The sequence below is a fragment of the Pipistrellus hanaki genome (assembly GCF_964339955.1).
Source record: "Pipistrellus hanaki genome assembly, chromosome: 11".
NCBI classification, from domain to species: Eukaryota; Metazoa; Chordata; class Mammalia; order Chiroptera; family Vespertilionidae; genus Pipistrellus; species Pipistrellus hanaki.
The window spans coordinates 44316725-44341122 of record NC_140513.1 but is presented as its reverse complement, the minus strand read 5'-3'; the positions used below and the strand labels follow the sequence as shown (position 1 = coordinate 44341122).

The 24398-nt window shown below is 40.0% G+C and overlaps 1 protein-coding gene across 4 annotated transcripts in view; it reads left to right on the top strand.

The window, feature by feature from the left end:
* The window catches only part of PLGRKT (plasminogen receptor with a C-terminal lysine), a 49724-nt gene that overhangs the window by 5485 nt on the left and 19841 nt on the right, over positions 1-24398 (top strand). For 3 of the 4 annotated variants that reach the window (XM_084899605.1, XM_084899608.1, XM_084899607.1), the window contains exons 3-4: positions 21390-21520; positions 23111-23220. In XM_084899605.1, the coding sequence (XP_084755731.1) occupies positions 21390-21520; positions 23111-23220 (241 nt within the window). The remainder of the gene's footprint in view (positions 1-21389; positions 21521-23110; positions 23221-24398) is intronic. The other variant, XM_084899606.1, reaches the window with a different exon arrangement.

Below are 24398 nucleotides of genomic sequence, written 5' to 3'. Positions count from 1 at the left end.
TGGGGGGGGGGGGCGAGAGGGGGAAAAGAGATTTGAAAATGCCTTGCTGCTGGCTTTGAAGATGGAGTAAAGGACCATGCATCAAGAAACACAACTTCTAGAAAAAGGAAAAGGCAAGGATATGGATTCTCCTCTGAAGCCTCCAGAAGCAGTGCAGTTCCACCTGCCCATTTTAGACTGCTGACCTCCAGAACTGTAAGAAAATAAATTTGTGTTGTTTTAAACTACTAAGTTTGATAATTTGTGATATAACAATAGGACACTAATACAGAGTATGAAAACTTGAAACTAGATTTATGCATAGGCTACATAGAAAAGATCAAAGCAAAGTGGATTATCTAATTGCCTATATATAGGTTGTATTTTAAAATGTTGTATGTCAAAATCAAGTGTTAAAAGTTTGACTGGAATCATCTTCCTAAAATATCAAATTAAGATCTCTAGGCTTCTATGGCTCATTATGGCTCCAAGAATAGAAAGTCCTACTCTGAGGCAGTATATAGAGTGATTAAAAGTGAGGAATAAAGTCAGGCTGTCTGGTTTTGAACCCTATTCCTACCCCTGACTAACTTTAGGTCTGTGCCTCTGTCTCCTAATCTGTAAGCTGGAGGTAATAGTATCCCTGCATAGGAGTTATTTAGAAGAGTAAAGATGATAGTGTATAAAAAGTGTGTAAATAAAATTAATGCTAGGAAATCTATGGCATGTCTATATAATAACAGTGAACTTACAGAAAGAGAGACTAAGAAAACAATCCCATTTACCATCGCACACACACACACAAAAAAATTAAGATACCTAGGAATCAACTTAACTAAAGAGGTAAAAGACCTTTACTCAGAAAACTAGAAGACATTGAAAAAAGAGATAGAGGAAGACATAAGTAAATGGAAGAGCATACCATGTTAATCAATTGGTAGAATCAACATCATTAAAATGTCCACACTATCCAAAGCAATCTATAGATTCAATGCACTCCCCATTAAAATACCAACAGCATATTTCACAGACCTAGAAAGAACTCTTCAAAAATTCATCTGTAATAAAAAAAAGGACCCTGAATAGCCACAGCAATCCTAAGGAAGAAGAACAAAGTAGGAGGGATCTCAATACCAGATTTCAAGTTGTATTACAAAGCCACTGTTCTCAAAACATCCTGGTACTGGCACAAGAATAGGCATATAGACCAATGGAATAGAACTGAGAACCCAGATATCGACCCAAACCACTATGCTCAATTAATATTTGACAAAGGAGGCATGAACATGCAATGGAGTCAAGACAATCTCTTCAATAAATAGTGCTTAGAAAATTGGACAGATACATGCAAAAAAAATGAAACTGGACCACCAACTTACACCATACACAAAAATAAACTCAAAATGGATAAAGGACTTAAACATAAGACGGGAAATCATAAAAATACTAGAAGAATCCACAGGCAGAGAAATCTCAGACATATGCTGAAGCAATTTCTTCATTGATACCACTCCTAGGGTAATGGAAACTAAAGAGAAAATAAACAAATGGGACTACATCAAAATAAAAAGCTTTGCACAGCGAAAGAAACCATCAACAAAATAATAAGAAAGCCACTGTATGGGAGAGCATGATTTAATCTCCAGCATCTACAGGGAACTTATACAACTTAATAAAAGGAAAATAAGTTACTGTATTTTCCGGCGTATAAGACGACCCCCCTAATTTTAGTTAAAACATAGGTTTAGGCCTATATTCGCTGTATAAGACTACCCCCCACTTCCTAAAACATAAGTTTAGATCTATATTCGCCATATAAGACTACCCCTCACTTCCGAGGCAACACCAGTTCTTTTTTTAATTAATTTTTTAATGAATGACATTTTTCGAACATACCGTAATATACCGTACATTGATACGATAAATGGAAGGTCTCTTCACAAATGGCAATGCCATGAACTTGACCGAGAAACAAGAAATCCAAAAGAGAACATTAACAATGATGGCATCATCTGGAAAGAAAATTACATGAAGAACTTGCAGAAAATGCTTGTTTGTGACTGACTGGGATGATAAGAGGTTTTTCTAGGCAGAGGAGCATTGTGAGCTTAAAATCCTTCAAAATCCTCATCATGTTCTTCTTCTGACATCATAAGTTCATCAATGACCTCTTGTGGTACATTTGTAAGACAGTCGTCATATGGGTCAAATTCCGAATCAGATGGTGTGGCTTCAGCTTTGGCTTCCCCTTCATCTTGCCACAAGAAGTCATCCTCCATACCAGGGGTCTTCAAACTACGGCCCACGGGCCACATGCAGCCCCCAGGGGAGTCTGATCCTGCCCGCCAGGTTTTTTGGGCAGTGAGCGCAGCCAAGGTGTTACAGTAGGAATTAGTAGTTCATATAGTCCGGCCCTCCAGCTCTCTGAGGGACCGTGATCTGGCCCCCACTTTAAAAAGTTTGAGGACCCCTGCTCCATACCATCCAAAGAATTTGATATGCCACACTTCTTGAAAGACCTGATTACTGTTTCTTCAGTAATATCATTCCAGGCTTTTATGACAAAGTTACACAAAACATCCAATTGTGGCGCACGCATGTTTCCTCCTTTTGTGAATAACTTTTCGCCTCTAACCATCCACTCATTCCACTGTTCTCTAATGCGATCTTTAAATGGCTTGTTTAGGCACACATCCAGTGGCTGTACCAATGATGTCAATCCTCCAGGAATAACTGCCGCATCTGTGTTTATTCTTGCCAGCCTGTTCTTTGTGCTGGTAGTTAAATGAGCCCTGAACATATCCCACAACAGTAGGCTACGTTCTTGACGAAGTCCACCTGGTTGCCTACTCCATACATTATCAAGCCATAGCTTTACCCCTTCTTCATCCATCCATCCTTTTTCATTCACATGTACAAAAACTCCAACAGGGAACTTGATTTTCGGCATTGTTTTTCTTTTAAAAATAATCATTGGTCTTAGTTTGGCACCATCAGCTGTACATGCTAGTACCACTGTAAAACTGGACTTCTAATGTCCTGTTGTTTTAATTAACACTGTTTTTGCGCCTTTTGGATTAACAGTTTTATTTCCAACCATATCGAAATTCATAGGAGTTTCATCCATATTTCCGATCTGACTTAATGAATAGCTATGTTTCTTGCACTGTTGTATTACATATTGATGGAGACTTACTTTGCCATCAAGATCTGCAGGTAATTTCGTGCAATTTTGGTCTTTTGCCTCAGTACCAGATTGTGCCTTTCCAAGAACCTAGTACTCCAGGATACAGTGGCCTTAAATCCTTTGCTGTTATCTGGGTTAGATTTGGCCCACTGAAGTGCAAACATACATATTTTGTTTTGTGTCACTACATAACCATTTTGACAATGCTCAAGAACCATGTCTGCTACATGCTTTTCAAGTTCTGGCCAATAAGGGGTGCCTCTTCTTAATGCACACTTACTCATTGGCATACTCTTTAATGCATCTTCATTTGCTTTCCAGTCTCGGACCATCTTTTCTGTTACTCCATATTGTCTTGCCGCAGCACAGTTATTGTGTTCCTTGGCAAAGTTTACAACTTTCAGTTTGAAACTGGCTTCAAATTTCCTTCTTCTTGCAGGAGCCATGATGGGTTCTTTTCTACCAGCCATTTGTTGTACACCCACTAATCTTTTAGGCCGGGGTTATACAGTACTGTAGCTTCAGCTACACACAGAATGTTCTATTACGGTACCTTTTAACTCACTGTATGTGTCCTGATACAGCAGCTTTGGCTACACAGAACGTTCCGGTGCTGCAACTGTATGTACCACGGTGAGCCAATCACAACAAGCAAAGGTTCAAAGGTTATAATAGACCACCTCTCTGACTCTGGCCAATCTGAGCAGGCTTTTTATTAGAACACAGTGTAGCTTCGGGTACAGAACATGTATAATTTGCATGCATAAAAAGCCTGCTTGGATTGGCTGAGTTAGAGAGGCGGTCCGAGCAGCCTTGTAGTGATTGGTGCGGGATCGAGTTGGAAAATTCGTTTAGCGGCATATCGAGACGTTTTTCAGAATATACTTGGCGTCTAAGACGACCCCCGATTTTCAGTTGACTTTTTTTCGTTTCAAAAGTCGTCTTATACGCCAGAAAATATGGTATCCAATAAAAAAATGGGCAACAGACCTAAATAGACACTTTTTGAAAGAAGACAAAAGGAAGGCCAAGAGACATTATGAAAACATGCTCAAAGTCACTAATTATCTGAGAGATGCAAATCAAAACGAAAATGCAGTACCATCTTACACCTGTCAGAATGGCTATCATCAACAAATCAACAAACACAAGTGCTGGTGAGGATGCAGAGAAAAAGGAACCCTCGTGCATTGCTGGTGGGAATGCAGACTGGTGCAGCCACTTGTGAAAAACAGTATGGAGTTTCCTCAAAAAACTAAAAATGGAACTCCCATTTGACCCAATAATCCCACTCCTAGGAATATATCCTAAAAAACTAGAAACACCAATCAAAAAGGATATATGTACCCCTATGTTCATAGCAGCCAGCATAATTTACGATAGCTAAGATTTGGAAACTGCCTAGGTGCCCGTCAGCACATGACTGGATCAGAAAACTATGGTACATCTACACAATGGAATACTATCCTTTCTAATAAAAGATGGATATGCAAATTAACCATCACTCTGCTATACCCATCGGACACACCCACCAGCCAATCAGGAGCAATTATGCAAATTGACCAATCAAGATGGCTGTGGCAATGGAGAGAGCAGGATGTATAGACATCCCCGGCGATAGAGGAAGCCAAGCTTTCTGCCTGCCCTGACCGACCCTGGCCTCCATTTAAGGCTATGAAGTTTCAAAGATAGAAGATACATAAATCCAAAAAGAAATGGCAGCAGCCAAGGAGCTGGCAGGAGCAGGAGGCTAGGGTTGGCCCTGGCAATGGAGGAAGCCCAGTACTCTGCTTAAGGCTACAAAGTTTCAATAATAGAAGATACATAAGTCCCAACAGAAATGGCTGCCGCCAGGGAGCAAGCAGTAGGCTTGGCTCCATTCCAGGCTACAAAATTTTAATTGTAGAAGATAAATAAAAACCCAGATACCAGGTCCTCTACTTGGCTTGCCAAAGGTCATGGCCAGCCTGAAAACCATCAAAGACCCCTCACCCAGGCTGCCCCACACTCCAAGGGAACCTCCACCCTGATCAGGAACACCCTTCAGGGCAAACCAGCCGACCCCCACCCTTGCACCAGGCCTCTATCCTATCTAATAAAAGAGTAATATGTAGCTTGACCATCATTCCAACACACAAGATGGCTGCCCCCATGTGGTCAAAGATCCTGCCCCCATGTGAACACAAGATGGCCAACAGGGTAGGGCAGTTGGGTGCAATCAAGCCAGCACTGGAGGGCAGTTAGGGGTGACCAAGCCTGCAGAGGAGGGAAGATGGGAGCAACCAGGCCTACAGGGAAAGGCAGTTGGGAGGGACCCAAGCTGGCAGGGGAGCAGTTAGGTATCAATCAGGCTGGCAGGGGAGTGGTTAGGGGGTGTTCAGGCTGGCAGGCAGAAGCGGTTAGGGGCAATCAGGAAGACAAACAGGCAAGCAACTGAGAGCCACTAGTCCTGGATTGTGAGAGGGATGTCCATATTGGAGAGGGTACAGGCTGGGCTGAGGAACACCCCCCTTCCCATGCACAAATTTCATGCACCGGGCCTCTAGTGCTGCCTTAAAAAAAAGAAATTCTCGCCGGGACCGGTTTGGCTCAGTGGATAGAGCGTCGGCCTGCAGACTGAAAGGTCCCGGGTTCGATTCCGGTCAAGGGCATGTACCTTGGTTGCGGGCACATCCCCAGTAGGGGGTGTGCAAGAGGCAGCTGATCGATGATTCTCTCTCATCGATGTTTCTAACTCTCTATCCCTATCCCTCTCTCTTCCTCTCTGTGAAAAATCAATAAAATATATTTAAAAAAAAAAAAAAAAAAAGAAATTCTTACCATTTGCAGCAACCTGGATGGAACTGGAGAGCATAAGCCAGTCAATGAAAGAAAAATACCATATGATCTCACTCATTTGTGGATAATAAAGAACATTATTAACTGATGAACAAAAAGATAGATACAGAGGCAGTAAAGCATCAAACAAACTTTCAAATTACAGAAGGTTAGGGAGAGGTGGGGGAGATAAGACATCAACCGAAGGACTTGTATGTATGCATATATGCATAACTAATGGATGCAAGACACTGGGGGGTGAGAGCATGTATGGGAGTGGGGGGGAGGCAATGGGAAGATATGTACACATGTAATACCTTAATAAAAAAATGAAAAAAAGTGCGTAGAATAAGACCTCAAGTCTTTAGAACAATGTCTCTCACTCTATAAATATTAGTTGCTGCTGCTGCTGTTGTTATTAAAGAGTGACAAGAGTGTCTTATGCAGGACAATGTATTTTGGGGAATGGAACAATGGAAAGAGTGGGCAGCTGAATTACTGCAACAGAGCAGAATGACCTAGGGAAGACCAGACGTTAGGCATACAAACCAGCTATGAATGTCACATATTCAGGGTCCTTGTCCAAGACCTTTGGAAATGATAGGGATTTTACTCTTACATCAGTCCTCATGAAGTCAGAACCTGTGAAGGAGCTGGGATTTTAACATATTTGCAAGTTAACAGATTAGCCCGTGATCATTTCATGGATGCCGGCAAAATTCAGGATATACCCATGTCAGAGACAGAGAACTTACTCATAACAGAGTAAGGAGCATGAGCATGAGGTTGCTATCAATATCCCATTCCCCTCAAGTCTCACAGAGGTTACAAATATGGCTTTAGATGGATGCTGGGCATTCAGTGGGTTTGTGGCACATTTGAAGAGCACCAAGCTTAGGGAATCTACTACTTTTATAATGAAAGGTGAGCTCCTGGAGTTGGGGAGGGTTTTCTTCTTTCTTCTTTCTTTTTCCTAATATGTTTTTATTCATTTAAGAGAGGAAGGGAGAGAGAAAGAGAGATAGAACTATAAATGATGAGAATCATTGATCAGTTGCTTCCTGTACACCCTACTCTGGGGATCAAAACGCAACTCAGGAATGTGCCTGACTGGGAATCAAACCTGGTTCATAGGTCGACACTCAACCACAGAGCCACACCAGCCAGGCAAGGGTTACCTTCTTTCTCAAGATTGTTCACTACAAACACAACCCAGAGAAATGGCCTGAACAAAGAGCACTCTAGGCCTTGCATTCTTGGCCTACCCAGCAAGAATGTCCTGGGACATTCAGAGCCGATGACAGATTATTCCTCCTGACAATCTGCTCCTTAGCCCAACTGACCAGAGCTTTGAGAACAAACTTGACTTCTGCCCAATGATTCCAGCGACCACCATAGTGGGCACTGAGGTCAGACTGGCAAGAGCACTATTGTTGACATCAGTTTTTAGCTTAGTTGAATCAGAAGTGAAACAGGCCCAGGCATTTAGGAGGATCTTTGTGGGGCCCTTATTGAGTCAGTAGCTTTGCCTCAGGTGGCAGAATGGGATAAAATTTTTCCCAAAGGGGTAGCTGCTACTTTATGCAAAATTGAGATGATAACAGGGCCAGGCCAGCCATACTTTCAAATAAATTTTAATTTGACCAGCAAATGAGTGCTTGCATTTTAGTTGTCCTGTCCTAGTTAACCCACCCAAAATGGAGATGTCAGGTCTAAGTGGTATAAGACTTCTGTGGGTCAGGTGTTCATTTCTAACAAGAGCTCTGTAGTAGACCAACAGTTGCCTCACATCAGTGAATGGAGTATATTACAGGTTCAGGGTGACACTAAATTTCTATGTAAAAGTCCTAACCCTCACTGCCTCAGCATGTGGCCTTATTTAGAGATAGATGCTTCCTAGAGGTAATCAACTTAAAATGAGGGTGAGTCCTAATCCAATATGACTGGCATCCTTATAAAAAGGGGAAATTAGGACATAGAGATAGGCATACAGGAACAATGCCATGTGAACATGAAATTGGCCATTTATAAACCAAGGAGAGAGGCCTGAACATTACAGACTCAGCAATGAACTAACCCTGCTGACACCTTAATTTTAGACGTCCAGACTCCAGGCTGAGACAATATATTTTTGTTGTGTAAGCCATGCAGTTTGGGTACTTTGTTGTGGCAGCTCTAAGGACTAATACAGGATGTATTTGGTGCCTGTGTCCAGCAGGTGACACTGCAGTACTGGGCCTCTCTGGAGATCAGCTGTGATTTTCTGTTTTTCTTTCTGGGATTCTATATAGTTTCTATTAGACCACGGGAAGGGGTCCAGGAATCCTGAATGAAAGGGTGTCTTCAGGTCACTATGAATATTTACTATATAAACAACACAACTTCATTAAACATTCATATAACAGGGAAAGCAACTGTAAGATCTTGAAGCAGCTCAGAGGTCACTTTTAATTTCCCTTCCTCAAGGCAAACTTTGTTCAAATCCTATCAGTTGAATTCCAGAGCTTTTTTCCCTCTGGGAAAACAGACCCAAAAAATTAACACAGGTAATTCAGGGTTTTTAGCAGTGTTAGGAAATATGCTATCCCCAGCAAGCTGGGGGAACTGGGTAGTGCAAAGTGACTAGGAACCATTTTGCCCTTTGGCTCCTGATGCCAGCATGGGTGCAGCTTCCTCCCATGTGAACCCCTGGCCTCCAAGAGCCCTGAGTTTCAGGCATCATTCTTTTAGCCTCTGCAAGTGCCAATACTCTGATCTGTGTGTCATAAGAAACCTCCAAACCTGTAAAGAATTTTTATGAGTTTGTTTGAGCCAAACTGAGGAAAATTTCCAAGAAGCAAAACCTCATGGATTGAGAAAACATTCCAGAGAATGGCAGCTTTGCAGCTTGCTTTATACATTAAATTCAAAGGAGGAGATGAAAATAGGGTTACATGAAATTCTTGGTGATAGATTAAGAGGAAGAAAGCAAAGCAGGGGAATCTGGAGGACTGGATAAAAAGCAAAATGCAAGGAGACATACTTTTTGTACATTGGTGGGTACAGGATAGTTAATAATTAGTATTTACAGCACATAGAGATGGTATGCTGGGAACGAGGTAACACAGGCGCAGTGGGTCTGAAAATGATTACTTTGACATTGCAAAGGTATGTTATCTTAGATGCAAAAAGACAATAGACAGGCTCCATTAAGGAAAAGACAGACCTTTGTCAGGAAGATAGATAGTGGCTTAGGATGTGACTACCACCATGACCCACTTTTAGTTGGGAATTTTCATGTTCAGACCATGTGGTTATTTTCAATTTCTGGGTTTGTGAGGTCTGCCATGTGTGGTGTCTTTCTCTAGCAAAGTTAAAACAGATGAAAATAAGTTAATTGAACTGTATAACAAAGGAAGGATTGGGTCTAATGCAAATAATATAGTGAGTTGCTTGATTTAAGATTTTTTGTGTTTTTTTGTTTGTTTGTTTATTTTATGTTAATCCTCACCTGAGGATATTTTTCCCTTTGATTTTTAGACAGAGTGGGAGGGAGAGGAAGAGACACAGAGATAAAAACATCAATGTGAGAAAGACATTTATTGATTATCTCCCACACACAGCAGGGATCAAGCCTACAACCAAGGCACATACCCTTCGCCAGAATCAAACCCAGGACTCTTAAATCCTCAGGTCCATGCTCCAACCACATAGCCAAATCAGTTAGAGTTGAGTTGCTTGGTTTTAAAAACAGCTGCTAAAAATGTCAGCAAGTCTCTTAAAGGTGGGCAAGGTATTAACATGTCTGGGATCACCTAGAGGAGTTAATAAAAATACTCTTAAAACCTAACTTTCTGGATACTCTCTATGCTCAGGCATGGTGGGAAATGAAAAAATAATTGAGAAAGGTTGTTGGTACCACAGGCACTTACTTCTACAAGGATAAACAAATGACAATGAAAAGTCAAGCCACCAAGTCGATTCTTGGCTCCCAGTCCTTCCATGCTGACAGTGCGTCCAGGACGCTTTCTACACTCAGCTCTCCAGGGGGACACACTGGTTTTAGACTTGTTCACAAACTTAAATGAGACCAATAAATCCTGTTATAGACTGGCAGAAAGTCTTACTTTTTTCTTCTCCCATCAACTGTAATTCTATTTTCATAACTTTGAGCAGCTTGAAATTAAATTCAGTTTTAGTTCTTCATTGCTTGAGCAAGAAGGGTCACTTATTTATTAACTCAGTAAAGCATTGACAGGATATCTAGTATATAGAGAGTTGTGGCATGAGACTAATTAAAAATGCTCCTATAGCTTTAACAATTATTTCTCTTTTACATTTTAAGAAATGTTTAGTTGAAATAATTTTAAATTTGCAGAAAAGTGGCAAAACTAGTACAGAAAGTTTAAATATACCCTTGTCTAGCCTATTTAACAGTTTACAATGATCAAAATCAGAACATTAGCAGCAGTATAATACTATTAATTAAATTACTGATCCATTTGAAATTTCACCAATTGTTCTCATAATGTCCCTTTTATGTTCAGGACCTAATTCAAGATCTTATATTGCACTTCATTGTTGTGTCTCATTAGTCTCCTATGATGTTCCTCATTAGTCGCCTGTGATGTGCCTCATTCTTTCCCTGGCTTTCATGATAAGAATTTTTGATAAGCACTAGTCAGTTAACTTAGAAGTTTTCTCACTTGTGGTTTTTCCCAGTATGTTCTCATGATTAGACTGAGATTGTGGTTTTAAGGATTGTTTGGCATACTATTCTTAAACCACAGAATGCTATTTTGTCTTTGCCACTGCATCATTTCAGAGGACACCTGATGTGATGTCGTATTTCTGGTTAATCTTGATTTCTTGGTTAAGGCGGTATCCACCAGGTTTCTCCACTATAAAGTTACTCTTTTTTTTTTTTTCCTGATAAATATCTTTGGATATATATTTGAGTCTGTTGATATCTTGCTTCTCTTCAATCTTTTGCCAACTCATTTTAGCATCCATGGTGGAATTTACATGCAACTATTATTTCTGAGGTGTTTGCCTAATTGTGATTTTATCACCTTCATTTCATCTACATTTGTTCATTGGAAAGACTGCACCTTTTCCATGATTATTTATTGCATTCATTATATAAATATGGTCTCAAGGACATTTTATGTTTTGGGTTATAATGTAGTTATTTATGTTATGGCTTAAATTGTTTTGGCTATTGGAAACTTCTTCCCGTTGGCTCCTATGTCCTTTTGATAGATGCTTATTTTCAAGGATAGTTGCTTATTTACTAGAATCATAAGATATTCCACATCTACTGCCCCTGTAGCCAGCCTGGAATTAACCACTTATTCAAAGTGTCTGGTTCCTTTTGTTAGAGAATAGTATTTAGAAATCAAGATCAGGGCTCTAGGTGGACTCATTACTATAGCCATTGTTCCTCGGTCCTCTCAACAAGGACATGCACATATACTAACCCATGCATATACATACACTTATACCTATTTCTACATATGCCTGTAAGTATATGCAGAGTGGGTCAAAAGTAGATTTATAGTTGTTCATATGGAAAATAATACAATAACTAATAAATAACAACAAAGGAATGAACTGTGGTTAGATTTATTCACAACTGTAAATCTACTTTTACCCCACCCTGAATAATAAACCATAAATTCATACGGATACCTCTGATTCCAATCCAGAATGACATTTTAGTAGAGCTTTTACCCTTCTTTATTTGCAATTCTTTCTTAGTGAGAAGCTTTTCTAGAGGTTCCCTGAATTCCTTGGCTCATGTTCCCTTCCTCCCTCTCTAAGCCAGCAGTGTGGCAACTGAATGTCTCTCCAACTCTGATTCTCTTGCCTCCATCATTCACTGAAGGACCCTTTTGTGATTGCATTGGGCCCATCTCGATAATCCCAGATAATGGGATTTTTTGCCATGTAAGGTAAAAACCCACAGATGCAAGGCACATATTTCTTTGGTGGGGTGGAGGCATTATTATTCTGCCTACCACAGGTACTTATGAGTTCGATATTTGCTATTATGAACAGTGTTACAATAAATAACCTTAAGCTTTCACATTTTTGTACTGTTGGATGTATATCTTCAGAGTTGATTTCCAGAAGTGGAATTACTGGGTCAAAGGTGGGTGCCTCGGTAGTTTTGTTAGTCTCACTAACAGAATTTGTGGTGTTGCTTTTTAATTTTTGCCACTGTGACAGGCAAAAAAAAAAAAAGGTATCTTAGTCTTGTTTTAATTTGCATTAATTTAATATGAGTAAACTTGAACATTAATGCATGTTTGAGGGCTTTTTATATATCTTATTTTTGTGAATTGTTACTTCATCTTTTTTTTTTTAATCCCATGTCCCTCGATTTTTAAGAGTTCTTTATACATTATGGATTTGAGCTCTCTTGAAAATATATTGCCATTTTTTTTTTGTCATTTGTCTTTGTTTATGGTGGGTTTTGTTTTTTGTTTTTGTTTGTGTGTGTGTGTGTGTGTGTGTGTGTGTGCACGCATATACACACACACACTTTAATATATTTTTATTAATTTCAGAGAGGAAGGGATAGTGAGAGAACGATAGAAACATCAATGATGAGAGAAAATCATTGATTGGCTGCCTCCTGCACACCCCATATTGGGGATCAAGCCCAGAATTTGGGCATGTGCCCTGACTGGGAATTGAACCGTGATCTCCTGGTTCATAAACTGATGTTCAAACACTGAGCCCCAGGTCTAGGCTATATTAGAATGTTTTTGCATGAAAATTTTTTAAAATTTTTATGTGTTTAAATTAACAATCCTTTCTTGCCTCTATATTTTGAGTCTTTATTTAGAACATCTTTTCCTATACCAAAGTTACAAAAGTAGTCACCTTGTCTCCCTATGGTACTTTTGTAGCTTCATTTACATTTAGCTCTCTAATGCATTTAAAATTTGTCCTCATATACAATGTAAGATATGGTTGTAATTTTTATCTTTTCCCTAATGACTATCTCATAGTGTCTACATTTATTAAAAAAAAAAAAACCCATATTTTCCTCCAGTGATTTGAGATGTCACCTCTATTAAGGGTCTATAAGTACTTGGGTTTGTCTCTAGACATGCTATTCAACTGGCCAGTATGTCTATTCATATACCAGAATCACACTATCATAATTAGAGATGCTTTTAGTATGTTTTGATGCTTAGTTAATCTAGTATATACAATTGCAATTTATCTTTTCAGTGTTTATTTCGTTTGCTTTTTCATAGAAACTTTAGTTCAACTTGTCCAACTCTAGAACATAGTTTATTGATTTTTCAAAAAATTGGGATTCCATGCATGCATAAATTTATTTAGGACAAACTATTAAGTCATCCTATCCAAGAACAGGAGATGTTTTTCCATTTGTTTAATCTATTTTGTTTTCCAAGAGTTTATACATGACTTACAGACTAAGCAAATGTTTTATTGTGTGTAGAAAAAGAAAAATGTTAAGTTAATTTTTCCTATACATGATTATAAAAATATTCTTGCAGTTGAATTTCTTGCATACCTGGCAATGGACTATATTAGCAGGGCATATGATGAAGGGACATTCTTACTCTGAAATGTGTGAGATTGAAGAAGAGGAAGAAAAAAGAAGAGCAGATTTTCCAGGCAGGTTGGCATAACACAATGGAAAATCTAGAAAGGAAAACGGCCATTGCCTGCTACCAGATGGATTTATAGCCAGGACACAGCTGCCAAGGACTATGGTTTCACTCTCCCTGTGTGCAATGAGAAATTCACAGGCACTGGAATCAGACACACCTGGGGCCAACTCTGGCTCCATCACTTACTGGTTGTATAACCTTGAAAATATGAGCCTCAACTTCATCACCTAAGGTGGGGAGAAGGATACCCTTGTACTAGCTTGTTTGGCAGAGGTGATGCTCAACAGTGTTCCCTTCTTTCCCATTTATCTACTTTCTTCTCCTTTTAAATAATCAATCCTGGCAATGGGACCAAGGGCCAATAAGCCTGTCAGATCCACAGCCTAAAGATGACAACACAGAGACACAGAGTTGAATAGTAGTACAATATTTACATGTTCTGAAATGGTTTACATTATTTCACATAGGGCTTTTCTTAGAAGAAGAAATGGCTGGATCATTTTCAGTAAAGGAAAATTTTGTGTTCTTGGAGAATATCATGTAATTTAGCAGCTGGGATAGCAAATCTAGTCCCTTCTCCAAGATCCCAAGGTGAAAACAGCCTTTACAAAGCAAGAGCATGAAGTAAGAAAAAGCTTATACCTTACTCCATATTCACTGCAGGCAAGTACAGGCCTAACACTGGATTTTGAGCTCAACTGAGATAAATGAAGATGATTCGTAATCTGATGAGAAAGAGCAAGATGCTATGGAAACTGATGCTGAGATTAAGAAAAAGACAAAATTGTCAAGGCCTTCAAAATCAGAAACAGATAAGGAGTGCAGAAAAGGAGAAGGAAAAATTTCAAAGAAATGAAATAATTTTTTATTACTGACAGTCACTTTTTATTCACCTTGTTGACCAGCCTTGATGGTCTACAGAATGCCTTGTTTTTTTTTTTCCAAAAGAACCATATTTTAGCATAATGGGGAGACCAAGTGGTCCATAAATAAATAAATAGTGGTACAGTTAGAAGGGTGATGTGAGAGAGACAAACTGATTAGTTGCCTCCTACACATGCCCTGACCTGGGCCAGGGATCAAGCTTATAACCAAGGTACGTGCTCTGCAACCTGACTCAAACCTGGGACCCTTTGGACTGCGAGTTAACACTCTATCTACTGAGCCAAACTGTCGAGGGCACTAATGCACACTTCTGATAGAGGTTGATAGGACTGCTTGGGTTAGATTGTACCTCAAAATGACTGTGCATAATCAGAACTAGAAACTACAGGTGGGCTTTGGAATCAGATTTTAATTAACAATAATATGCTTGGGAACAGTGGTACTAAGGTGACTTTTGTAAGATTAACAATTTATCCTAAAGACTGATAAGGACCAGTGCTGATTTTTTAAAAATTTCTTTATTGATTAGGGTATCACATATTTGTCCTCAACCCCCATTTCAATACCCCACCCCTCCCCACTCTGCCCCAACTCCCCTATTGTCCTTGACCACTGGTTAGGCTCATATGTGTGCACATAAGTCCTTTGGCTGATCTCTCCCTTTTATCCCCACCCTCCCTTTGAGGTCCAACAGTCTGACCCATGGCTCCTTATCTCTGGGTCTGTTCTTGTTCATCAGTCTATGTTATTAACCATTTCCCCCAGATGAGTGAGATCATGTCCTACTGGAAATATGCTTATAAAAATAAAAAATGAGACAAGCTATAATCGTTATGCTGAAAGGCATATGCATCAGTCTGTAGTGAGTTTCTTTCTGGGCCAACAGTTCTTTTGAGACCCAATTTCAACGTCAAACAGTTCCTTATGTGTACATGTCAGTCCGACAGTTGTGGGTTATTGTTAAGCTGATTAACAGTTCTGATTTTTGAAAGGTAGTTACCATTGTGTAGTGAAGTTTTATAAATAAATTATAATACAAAACAATCAACACCTAAGACGCCATTCTTTATACACTGTCAAATATCTTGCAAAATATAAATTAAGAATAAAAATGTTCCACGATACGTCTGGAAAAAAGAAATTCCATGATCCTTCAACTTAGTATAAAACAAAGATCCTAATTTTGGTGAGACAAATTGTCTCAGTCCTTGTAGCTTTAGAACTACCCACACTGGCTTCCATCTTTTACATTAAGATCAACAGTGATATAAATGTCTCCTAGTATAGACTGCCCAGAAGGCAAAAGTATTTTCTTTCCTCTTTATTTAATACTGGAGGTCCAGTGCATGAAATTCATGCATGGGGCCTGTGGGTGGTGTCCCTCAGCCCAGCCTGCACCCTCTCCAATCTGGGACTCCTCGAGGGATGTCTGACTGCCCAGTAAGATTGGGCCTAAACGAGCAGTCAGACATCCCTCTCACAATCCAGGACTGCTGGCCTCCAACTGCTTGCCTGCCTGCCTTCCTGATTGCCCTTAATTGCTTCTGCCTGCCAGCCTGATCACCTCCTAACCACTCCCCTGCCAGCATGATTGATGCTTAACTGCTCCCCTGCCAGCCTGATTGCTTCTCACTGCCCTCCCTGAAGGCCTGGTTTCCCCCCACCCCCAACTGCTCTCCCCAACAGGCTTGGGTCCCCCTCAACTTCCCTTCCCTGCAGGCCTGATTGCCCCCAAATGCCCTCACTTATAAGCCTGGTCCCTCCCAACTGCCCTCCCCTGCAGGCCTGGTCACCCCTAACTGCCCTCCACTGCAGGCTCGATTGCCCCTAAATGCCTTCCCTTACAGGCCTGGTCCCTCCCAACTGCCTTCCTCTGCTGGTCATCTTGTATCCACATGGGAACAGCCATCTTGTGTGTTGGAGTGACAGTCAATTTGCATATTACTCTTTTATTAGATAGGATAGAGGCCTGGTGCACAGGTGGGGGCCAGCTGGTTTGCCCTAAAGGGTGTCCTAGATCAGGGTGGGGGTTCCCTTGGGGCATGGGGTGGCCTGGGTGAGGGGCCTATGGTGGTTTGCAGGCTGGCCACACCCCCTGATAACCCAAGTGAAGACCCTGGTATCTGGGATTTATTAATCTTCTACAATTGAAACTTTGTAGCCTGGAGCAGATCCAAGCCTTCTGCTCAATCTGTGACAGCAGCCATTTCTGTTGGGATTCATTTATTTTCTATAATTGAAACTTTGTAACCTTAAGTGGAGGCCTGGGCAGGCCAGGGCAGGTGGAAAGCTTGGCTTCCTCCATCTCCGGGGGCAACTGAAGCCTCCTGCTTTCTCTAGCTCAATGGCTGCCACCATTTTTTGTTTGAATTCATTTATCTTCTATCATTGAAACTTTGTAGCATTGAGTGGAGGCCTGGGTCAGCAAGGGCAGGCAGAAAGCTTGGCTTCCTCCATTGCTGGGGAAACCCAAGCCTCCCTCCTGCTCTCTGTGGCCACAGCCATCTTGGTTGGGCTTATTTGAATATTTGCTGCTGATTTATTGGTGGGCATGGTGTGTGTGTGAGTGTGTGTGTGTGTGTGTGTGTGTGTGTGTGTATACTCCTTTATTAGATAGGATAATTGAAACCTTGTAGCCTTGAGCAGAGGCCAGGGCAGGCCAGGGCAGGCAGAAAGCTTGGCTTCCTCCATTGCTGGGGAAACCCAAGCCTCCTGCTCACTCTGTGGCTGCAGCCATTTTTGTTGGGATTTATTTATATTCTATAATTGAAACTTTGTAGCCTTGAGCAGAGGCCAAGGCAGGCCAGGAGGGCAACCCAAACCTCCTGCTCTCTCCAATTCTGTGGCTGCCACCATTTTGGTGGGATTTGTTATGCTAAGTGAAATAAGCCAGTCAGAGAAAGATAAATATCACATGATCTTACTCATTTTTGGAATATAAAGAACATCATAACTGATGAACAAAAATAGATTCAGAGATAGAGAAGCATCAAACAGACTGCCAAACTTCAGGAGAAGACAGGGGAGGACTTGGGAGGAGGAGGTAAAGGACTTATATGCATGCATATAAGCATAACCAATGGACACAGACAACAGGGGGGTGAGGGTATGTGCCATGGAGTCGGGGTGCCAGGGGGAGGCCAATGGGGAAAAGGGAAACATAAGTAATACTATATGTAATACTTATAACAATAAAAACAAAACAATAAAAACTACCATACAACTATGGCCCCAACACAACCTTACTTAAAATTTCTCCAAGTCTTTTTAAAAAATTATTTTTTAATTACTGATTTCAGAGAGGGAGAGAGATAGAAACGTCAATGATGTGAGAATCATTGATTGGCTGCCTCCTGTACACCCTAAACTAGGGATCAAGCCTGAAACCCAGGCATGTGCCCTGACCAGGAACTGAACCGTGATCACCTGGTTCCTAAGTTAATACTCAACCACTGAGCCATAATGGTTGGGCTAATATTTAATTTTTAATATATAAAATGTGTTCATCTTTTCCTTCATGTGTCCTTTCTTTCTTGAAAAAGCTTTTGCCTTCCTAAGCTTATAAAGCAGTCTCCAAATTTTACTTATAAATATATTCCATTTGGTAGATTTAGGGCTTTAATTCACCTGAAATTCAGTTTCTGTTTGATCTAATAGGGAGTGGTATCTTCTTCCATACTGTCAATAATGCTAGTTTCTATCATTCATGAGTGCTCACACTTTTCCCTTTCCACCATGCTCTCTTTTCAGCCCCTGCCCAACAAGGGCTGAAACTGAGCCATTATAATTTTTAATACTTCATATCTTATCTTGCTTGTCAGTACTAACAAATTAGTCTTTAGTTTTCAGCAAGAAGTCAGTGTGAATAGACAGCCCATAATAAAAAAAAAAAAATGTACCCCTTTCTTATTAAGAAAAAAATCAGGAGAATTATAAAATAAAATTTTGACATAAACTTAATTACATTTAAGTTTCTCCATATATGTCATTCCATTTAATTACATAAAACATAGTTACATTTATGTGTCTGACTTTTCCCGATCTGTGGCAATTCAGTTTGGGTTTTTATTTAGCACTAGAGGCACAGTGCAAGAAATTTGTGCAAAGGTTTTAGCTTTCACAGCCCTGGCTTCATCCAGAAGGTCATCCAGACTGCCTTTCGGTTTCATTAGCATATTAATTCATTATTATATAGGACTAGTGGCCAGGTGCACAAAATTAGTGCATGGGGGAGGAAGGGGTTCCCTCAGCCCAGCCTGCATCCTCTCCAATCAGGGACCCTTTGGGTGATGTCTGGCTATTATTATAAATGGTATAAACAATATTACTCTCCATTTCATTTAAACTATAATGCCATCTCATTAGACCAAAGTCATATAAACTGACAACCTCTTATCTGGAACATGATGAGGAAGCAAGAAAAAATATTTAAAGACAAACGAACCAAATAATTATAACAAGGCCATGTTCTAAAATGTATCCTACATATTCATAGGAAGCCCCTGGCTTCTCATTCCTCATTAGGAGCTAAGTACTTTTATTTTATACAGTTCTAAAAAGGTTTGTTCTTTCACTGCCCTAGTGGTCGGCAAACTCATTAGGCAACAGAGCCAAATATCAATAGTACAACGATTGAAATTTCTTTTGAGAGCCAAATGTTTTAAACTTAAACTTCTTCTAATGCCACTTCTTCAAAATAGACTCGCCAAGGCCATGGTATTTTGTGGAAGAGCCACACTCAAGGGGCCAAAGAGCCGCATGTGGCTCACAAGCCGCAATTTGTCGACCAGGGCCCTAGACAATCAGAAGCGGCAGATTACTGAGAAATTGAGAGGAAGAGACAGAGGAGGAAGAGAAGCCAGGAGAGATTGGTCCTTGGAGAAGGACTTATTGCTAAGAGTGGGAAATAACAAGGCGACAGAGGAGGAGACAGAAAATGGACACAAAGGCCTGGACCATCCGGTGAACTCTGACAGCACCATTGCATGATAGTTTGGGAGAGCTAACAATGACTCTGTCTCTATGAAAATAAGTTTCCTTATATTCAAACTACCTCCACTCCTTTCTGGAAGAGGAATAGGTTGGGCAAAAGTAGGTTTATAGCTGTGAGTGCACAAAATAGAGATTATCCTTCTATTATTTTTTATTAATTGTTATTTTCCATACAAACAACTGTAAACCTACTTTTGCCCCACCCTGTATATGACAACTATTTAATTAAATTTATAAATAAACAACCAATTTTTATTTGCTATAATCCTATAATGAAGGCAGAAGTATATTATAGCTTTTAGATAACTGTCTATTAAAATAGAATTCATACAGAGAGGAAGGCTGTGTGAGAATGAAGGCAGAGATTAAAGTGATGCATCACAAGCCAGGAAATTCTAAGAATTGCTGGCAGCCCTAATAGCCTAGGAAAGTTCAACACATTCCACAAATTTTTTTACCTTGACAAAGAATGATCAAATCTTTTTTTTTTTTTTTTGTAAGTAAACAATGTTTCAGAGGCAGAACAGCTTTCATATATTTTTATTGATTTCAAAGAGGAAGTGAGAAGGAGAGAGAGATAGAAACATCAATGATGTTGCCCTAACTGGTTTGGCTCAGTGGATAGAGCGTCAGCCTCTGGACTGAAGGGTCCCAGGTTCGATTCCAGTCAAGAGCATGTACCTTGGTTGCTGGCATACCCCCATAGGGGGTGTGCAGGAAGCAGCTGATAGATGTTTCTCTCTCATCGATGTTTCTAACTCCCTATTCCTCTTCCTTCCTCTCTGTAAAAACATCAATAAAATATTTTTTTAAATAAATATCAATGATGAGAGAGAATCATTGATTGGCTGCCTCCTGTATACACACCCCTACTGGGAATTGAGACCGGAACCAGAGCATGTGCCTTGACCAGGAATCAAACTGTAATCTCCTGGTTTATGGATCAATACTCAGCCACTGAGCTACACCACAGCCAGGTAAAATGACCAAAATCTTAACTCCTAAAGAACCTGTTTACTTCCAGTGCAAGATTTGCCTATGATGAAATTGACCAGAAATGATGCATTTGATAATGATGAAAAAGAAGAGATGGTCCTTGGGCCTAAAGAAGAAATGATACCTGGAGATTAAGAGAAATCTACATGTGTGCTAATGGGACAAACAAATGTTTGTTCTTGCTCAGTGGAGGTTCCCAAACCCCAGATCCAACACATGCCTGGAACTTCAACTCTCAAGAGAGACCAAAGAGTTAAGCCCTGTCCTTTATTTTTTTTTTAAATATATTTTTATTGATTTCAGAGCGGAAGGGATAGGGAGGGAGAGACAGAAACATCCATGATAAGAAAGAATCAATGACTGGCTGCCTCCTGCATGCCCCCAACTGAGGATCCAGTCCACAACCCAGGCATGTGCACCGACCAGGAATTAAACCATGACCTCCTGGTTCATAGGTTGATGCTTAACCACTGACCCATGCCAGCTGAGCCAAGCCCTATCTTTATATCTAAAATCACATTCTCATCTCCCAGTTTCTTCAAACAGTAGAAAGAAGATATGGAGGAGAAACTGAGTCACATAATATTTCATCCTATGGTTTACATCATGAATTCTATGCTTGCTATCTTCTATGCTTTGCTAATAATACACTGTGCCAAGATTTTAGAATGGAAAATGACAACTTTTCTCTCAAGAATCTGACTCCAAATAATGAACTGAGGCTTTTAGATTGCTGTATCTCTTGTGTCTTCTAAAATTAATTAATTAATTAATTAATCAAAGCAATTAAAGAATGAAAATTCACTGGAAAAGCAGATTATTTACTCTGCTCAGGTTCAAAAGGGGAGTAACCATACTCTTTCTTTCCTTTTTTTTTTTTTTTTTTTTTTTTTATTCAGTTGGAAAGACAGCTAACGATGCAGAATGAAATGAGAGAAAGACAAATGGCCATGCAGATTGCTTGGTCTCGGGAATTCCTCAAATATTTTGGAACATTTTTTGGCATTGCAGCCATCTCTTTAACAGCTGGGTATGTTTGTTATTTACTTTAAAATTTTCTTAAGTGATTTATTTATTTTGTCTTTGCCATTATCATATTACTAGAGGCCCAGTGCACGAAATTCATGCACGGGGTGTGTCCCTCAGTCCAGCCTACACCCTCTCCAATCTGGGACCCCTCAAGGGATGTCCAACTGCCTATTTAGGCCCGATCCCGGTAGGATCGGGTCTAAATGGGTAGCTGGACATCCCTCTCACAATCGAGGACTGCTGGCTCCCAAGTGCTCGCCTGCCTGCCTTCCTGACTGGCCCTAACCGCTTCTGCCTGCCAGCCTGATCACCCCCTAACAACTCCCCTGACAGCCTGATTGATGCCTAACTGTTCCTCTGCCAGCCTGATTGCCCCTAACGTCCCTCCGCTGCAGGCCTGGTTGCCCCCTAACTGCCCTCCCCTGCAGGCTTGATCACTCCCAACTGCTCTCCCTTTCAGGCCTAGTCCCTCCCAACTGCCCTCTCCTGCTGGCCTGATTGCTCACAACTGCCCACACCTGCAGGCCTGATCCTTCCCAACTACCCTCCCCTGCTGGTCATCTTGTGTCCACATGGGGGTAGCCATTTTTGACCACATGGGGCAGCCTTTTTGTGTGTTGGAATGACAGTCAATTTGCATATTACTCTTTTATTAGATAGGATAGAGGCCTGCTGCATGGGTGGGGGCCAGCTGGTTTGCCCTGAAGGATGTCCTGGATCAGAGTAGGAGTTCCCTTAGAGCCTGAAGTGGCCTGGGCAAGGGGCCTGTGGTGGTTTGCAGGCCAGCCACCCCACCTCCTCAACCCCCCGGTGACCCAAGTGGAGGCCCTAGGATCTGGGATTTATTTATCTTCTATAACTGAAACTTCATAGCCTTGAGCGGAAGCCTGGACCGGCCACGGTGTGCAGGAAGCTTGGCTTCCTCCACTGCTGGGGAAACCCAAACCTCCTACTCACTCCATGGCCGCAGCAATCTTGGTTGGGTTAATTTGCATACTTGCTCCTGATTGGCTGGTGAACATGGTTTGTTGGTATAATGGAGGTATGGTCAATTTGCATATTACTCTTTTATTATATAGGATTATTCAATTGGCCAAGACAGGACTTTGGTCCAAATCTGTGCATATAAACAAAGTAATCCATTATTACTTAATCCCTGGAGGTAATTCTGTAGAAACAGGGTAGCAATAGTTAATTCTGCCTTTAGTTTATTAGATTGCCTCTGCTCTTTTCTCCATTTTACAAGTTAGAGAACTAACTTGGCACTGAGACAGGAGGCTTCTACAAGTTTATCTCTACAATCTTTAAACGGTAGATATTAACACTTCACTATTTATAAAATGAGTAATCTGGGCCTCAACATCAAATATAAATGAGTAATTCATAGACCCTGCCTGTCCTGGAGAACTGTAGAATCTGGTGAGGGGTTATGGGTAAGGAAGTCCTATTTTCAAAGAAAATACAAATGAATTATGTAACTTTTGAAATGAAAATTCTTTCAAAAAGGAGGTAAAAATTTTTTTCATCGAGTATAAAGATATGTATTTACTGGTTATTTCTTGATATTTATTTTTCTTTGTTCTTGAACCAGAGCAATAAAAAGGAAGAAGCCAGCCTTCCTCTTCCCTATTATTCCATTAAGCTTTGTCCTCACCTACCAGTATGATTTGGGCTATGGAACTCTTCTACAAAGAATGAAAGGTAAGCTTTTGATAAACCAGACTCTATTTCTTACTCATTACCTGGTTAAAGAATCCCTTTCTTATGACTCCTTGACTTAGTAAGATTCTGACAAGACCCTCTCCCTGGTTTTTAAATATAATAATTATTAAAATTTAGGTTATATAAATTTACAATGAAATAAATTACAAAAAAATAAGCATTATATTAAAAACAATATTAAAAAGTACTCAACTGATCAGCTTCTAATTATTATACTGTAATCTACACATTTAGTATCCTCTTAAGTTATGAATATCTACTGTATCTGTATGGCAGAAATGCAGATATGGTAGAAATGCAGATACAATATACAAATACAATAAAATACAGATACAACTCTAACTTTAGTGACATCCCATTGGTACCCTGAAGTTAATTGTGATAGAAGTATTTACACCATGGAAATCTGCAAATGTTAAATTAAGACTTGACTTATTTTGTTGTTGTTGTTGTTTATTTAGACCAAGAGTTGGTATACTATAGCCTGTGGGCTGGCCACCTGTTTTTGAAAATAAAGTTTCATTGGAACATTGACATGACTAAATTTATCATCCAGCCATTCTGTAAACACATATTGAGTTTTGCTACATGCCAGCAAGACATTCTCACATGGAAACATCTACCGGTAGTCTGTCACCAATGGCTGGCCTAATTATATCAAGTTAGAATGATTTTTACTTACTATTTGAGACTGAAGAAAGAAGTGTTGGGAGATGGCTGAAATACTCTTATAATTTGAAAAATTTAGTCTGTTAGGTTTGGAGTATAAATTGTGTGCTAAAAGACAAGAACTTAAAGAAAACATTTGCCTTCATTCCCAAAGTTTATAAAATGGTCATGTGTACTATGACACAATTTCAAAATTAATTTTGCTAATCAGTCTTCAACATTAAAAGTTAGCAAATGTTAATTGGTCCAACAAATTACTAGCTGTTATCTGAAAGAGGAACTGTTTATAGAAATGTGTAGATGTGTGTGTATGTAGGCATACAGATTAAAGAATATTTAATATTATTTGGGGTATTTAGAAGTAGTTTCAGGTCAAATATTGGCTTTCCTAAAAATGTAGAATTTTCAGTAAATTTTATTTTCTCACATATGACATATTAAGAGGCAAAAAGAAGGGAACTTCCTCAAACTCCCTCCAAACACAACTA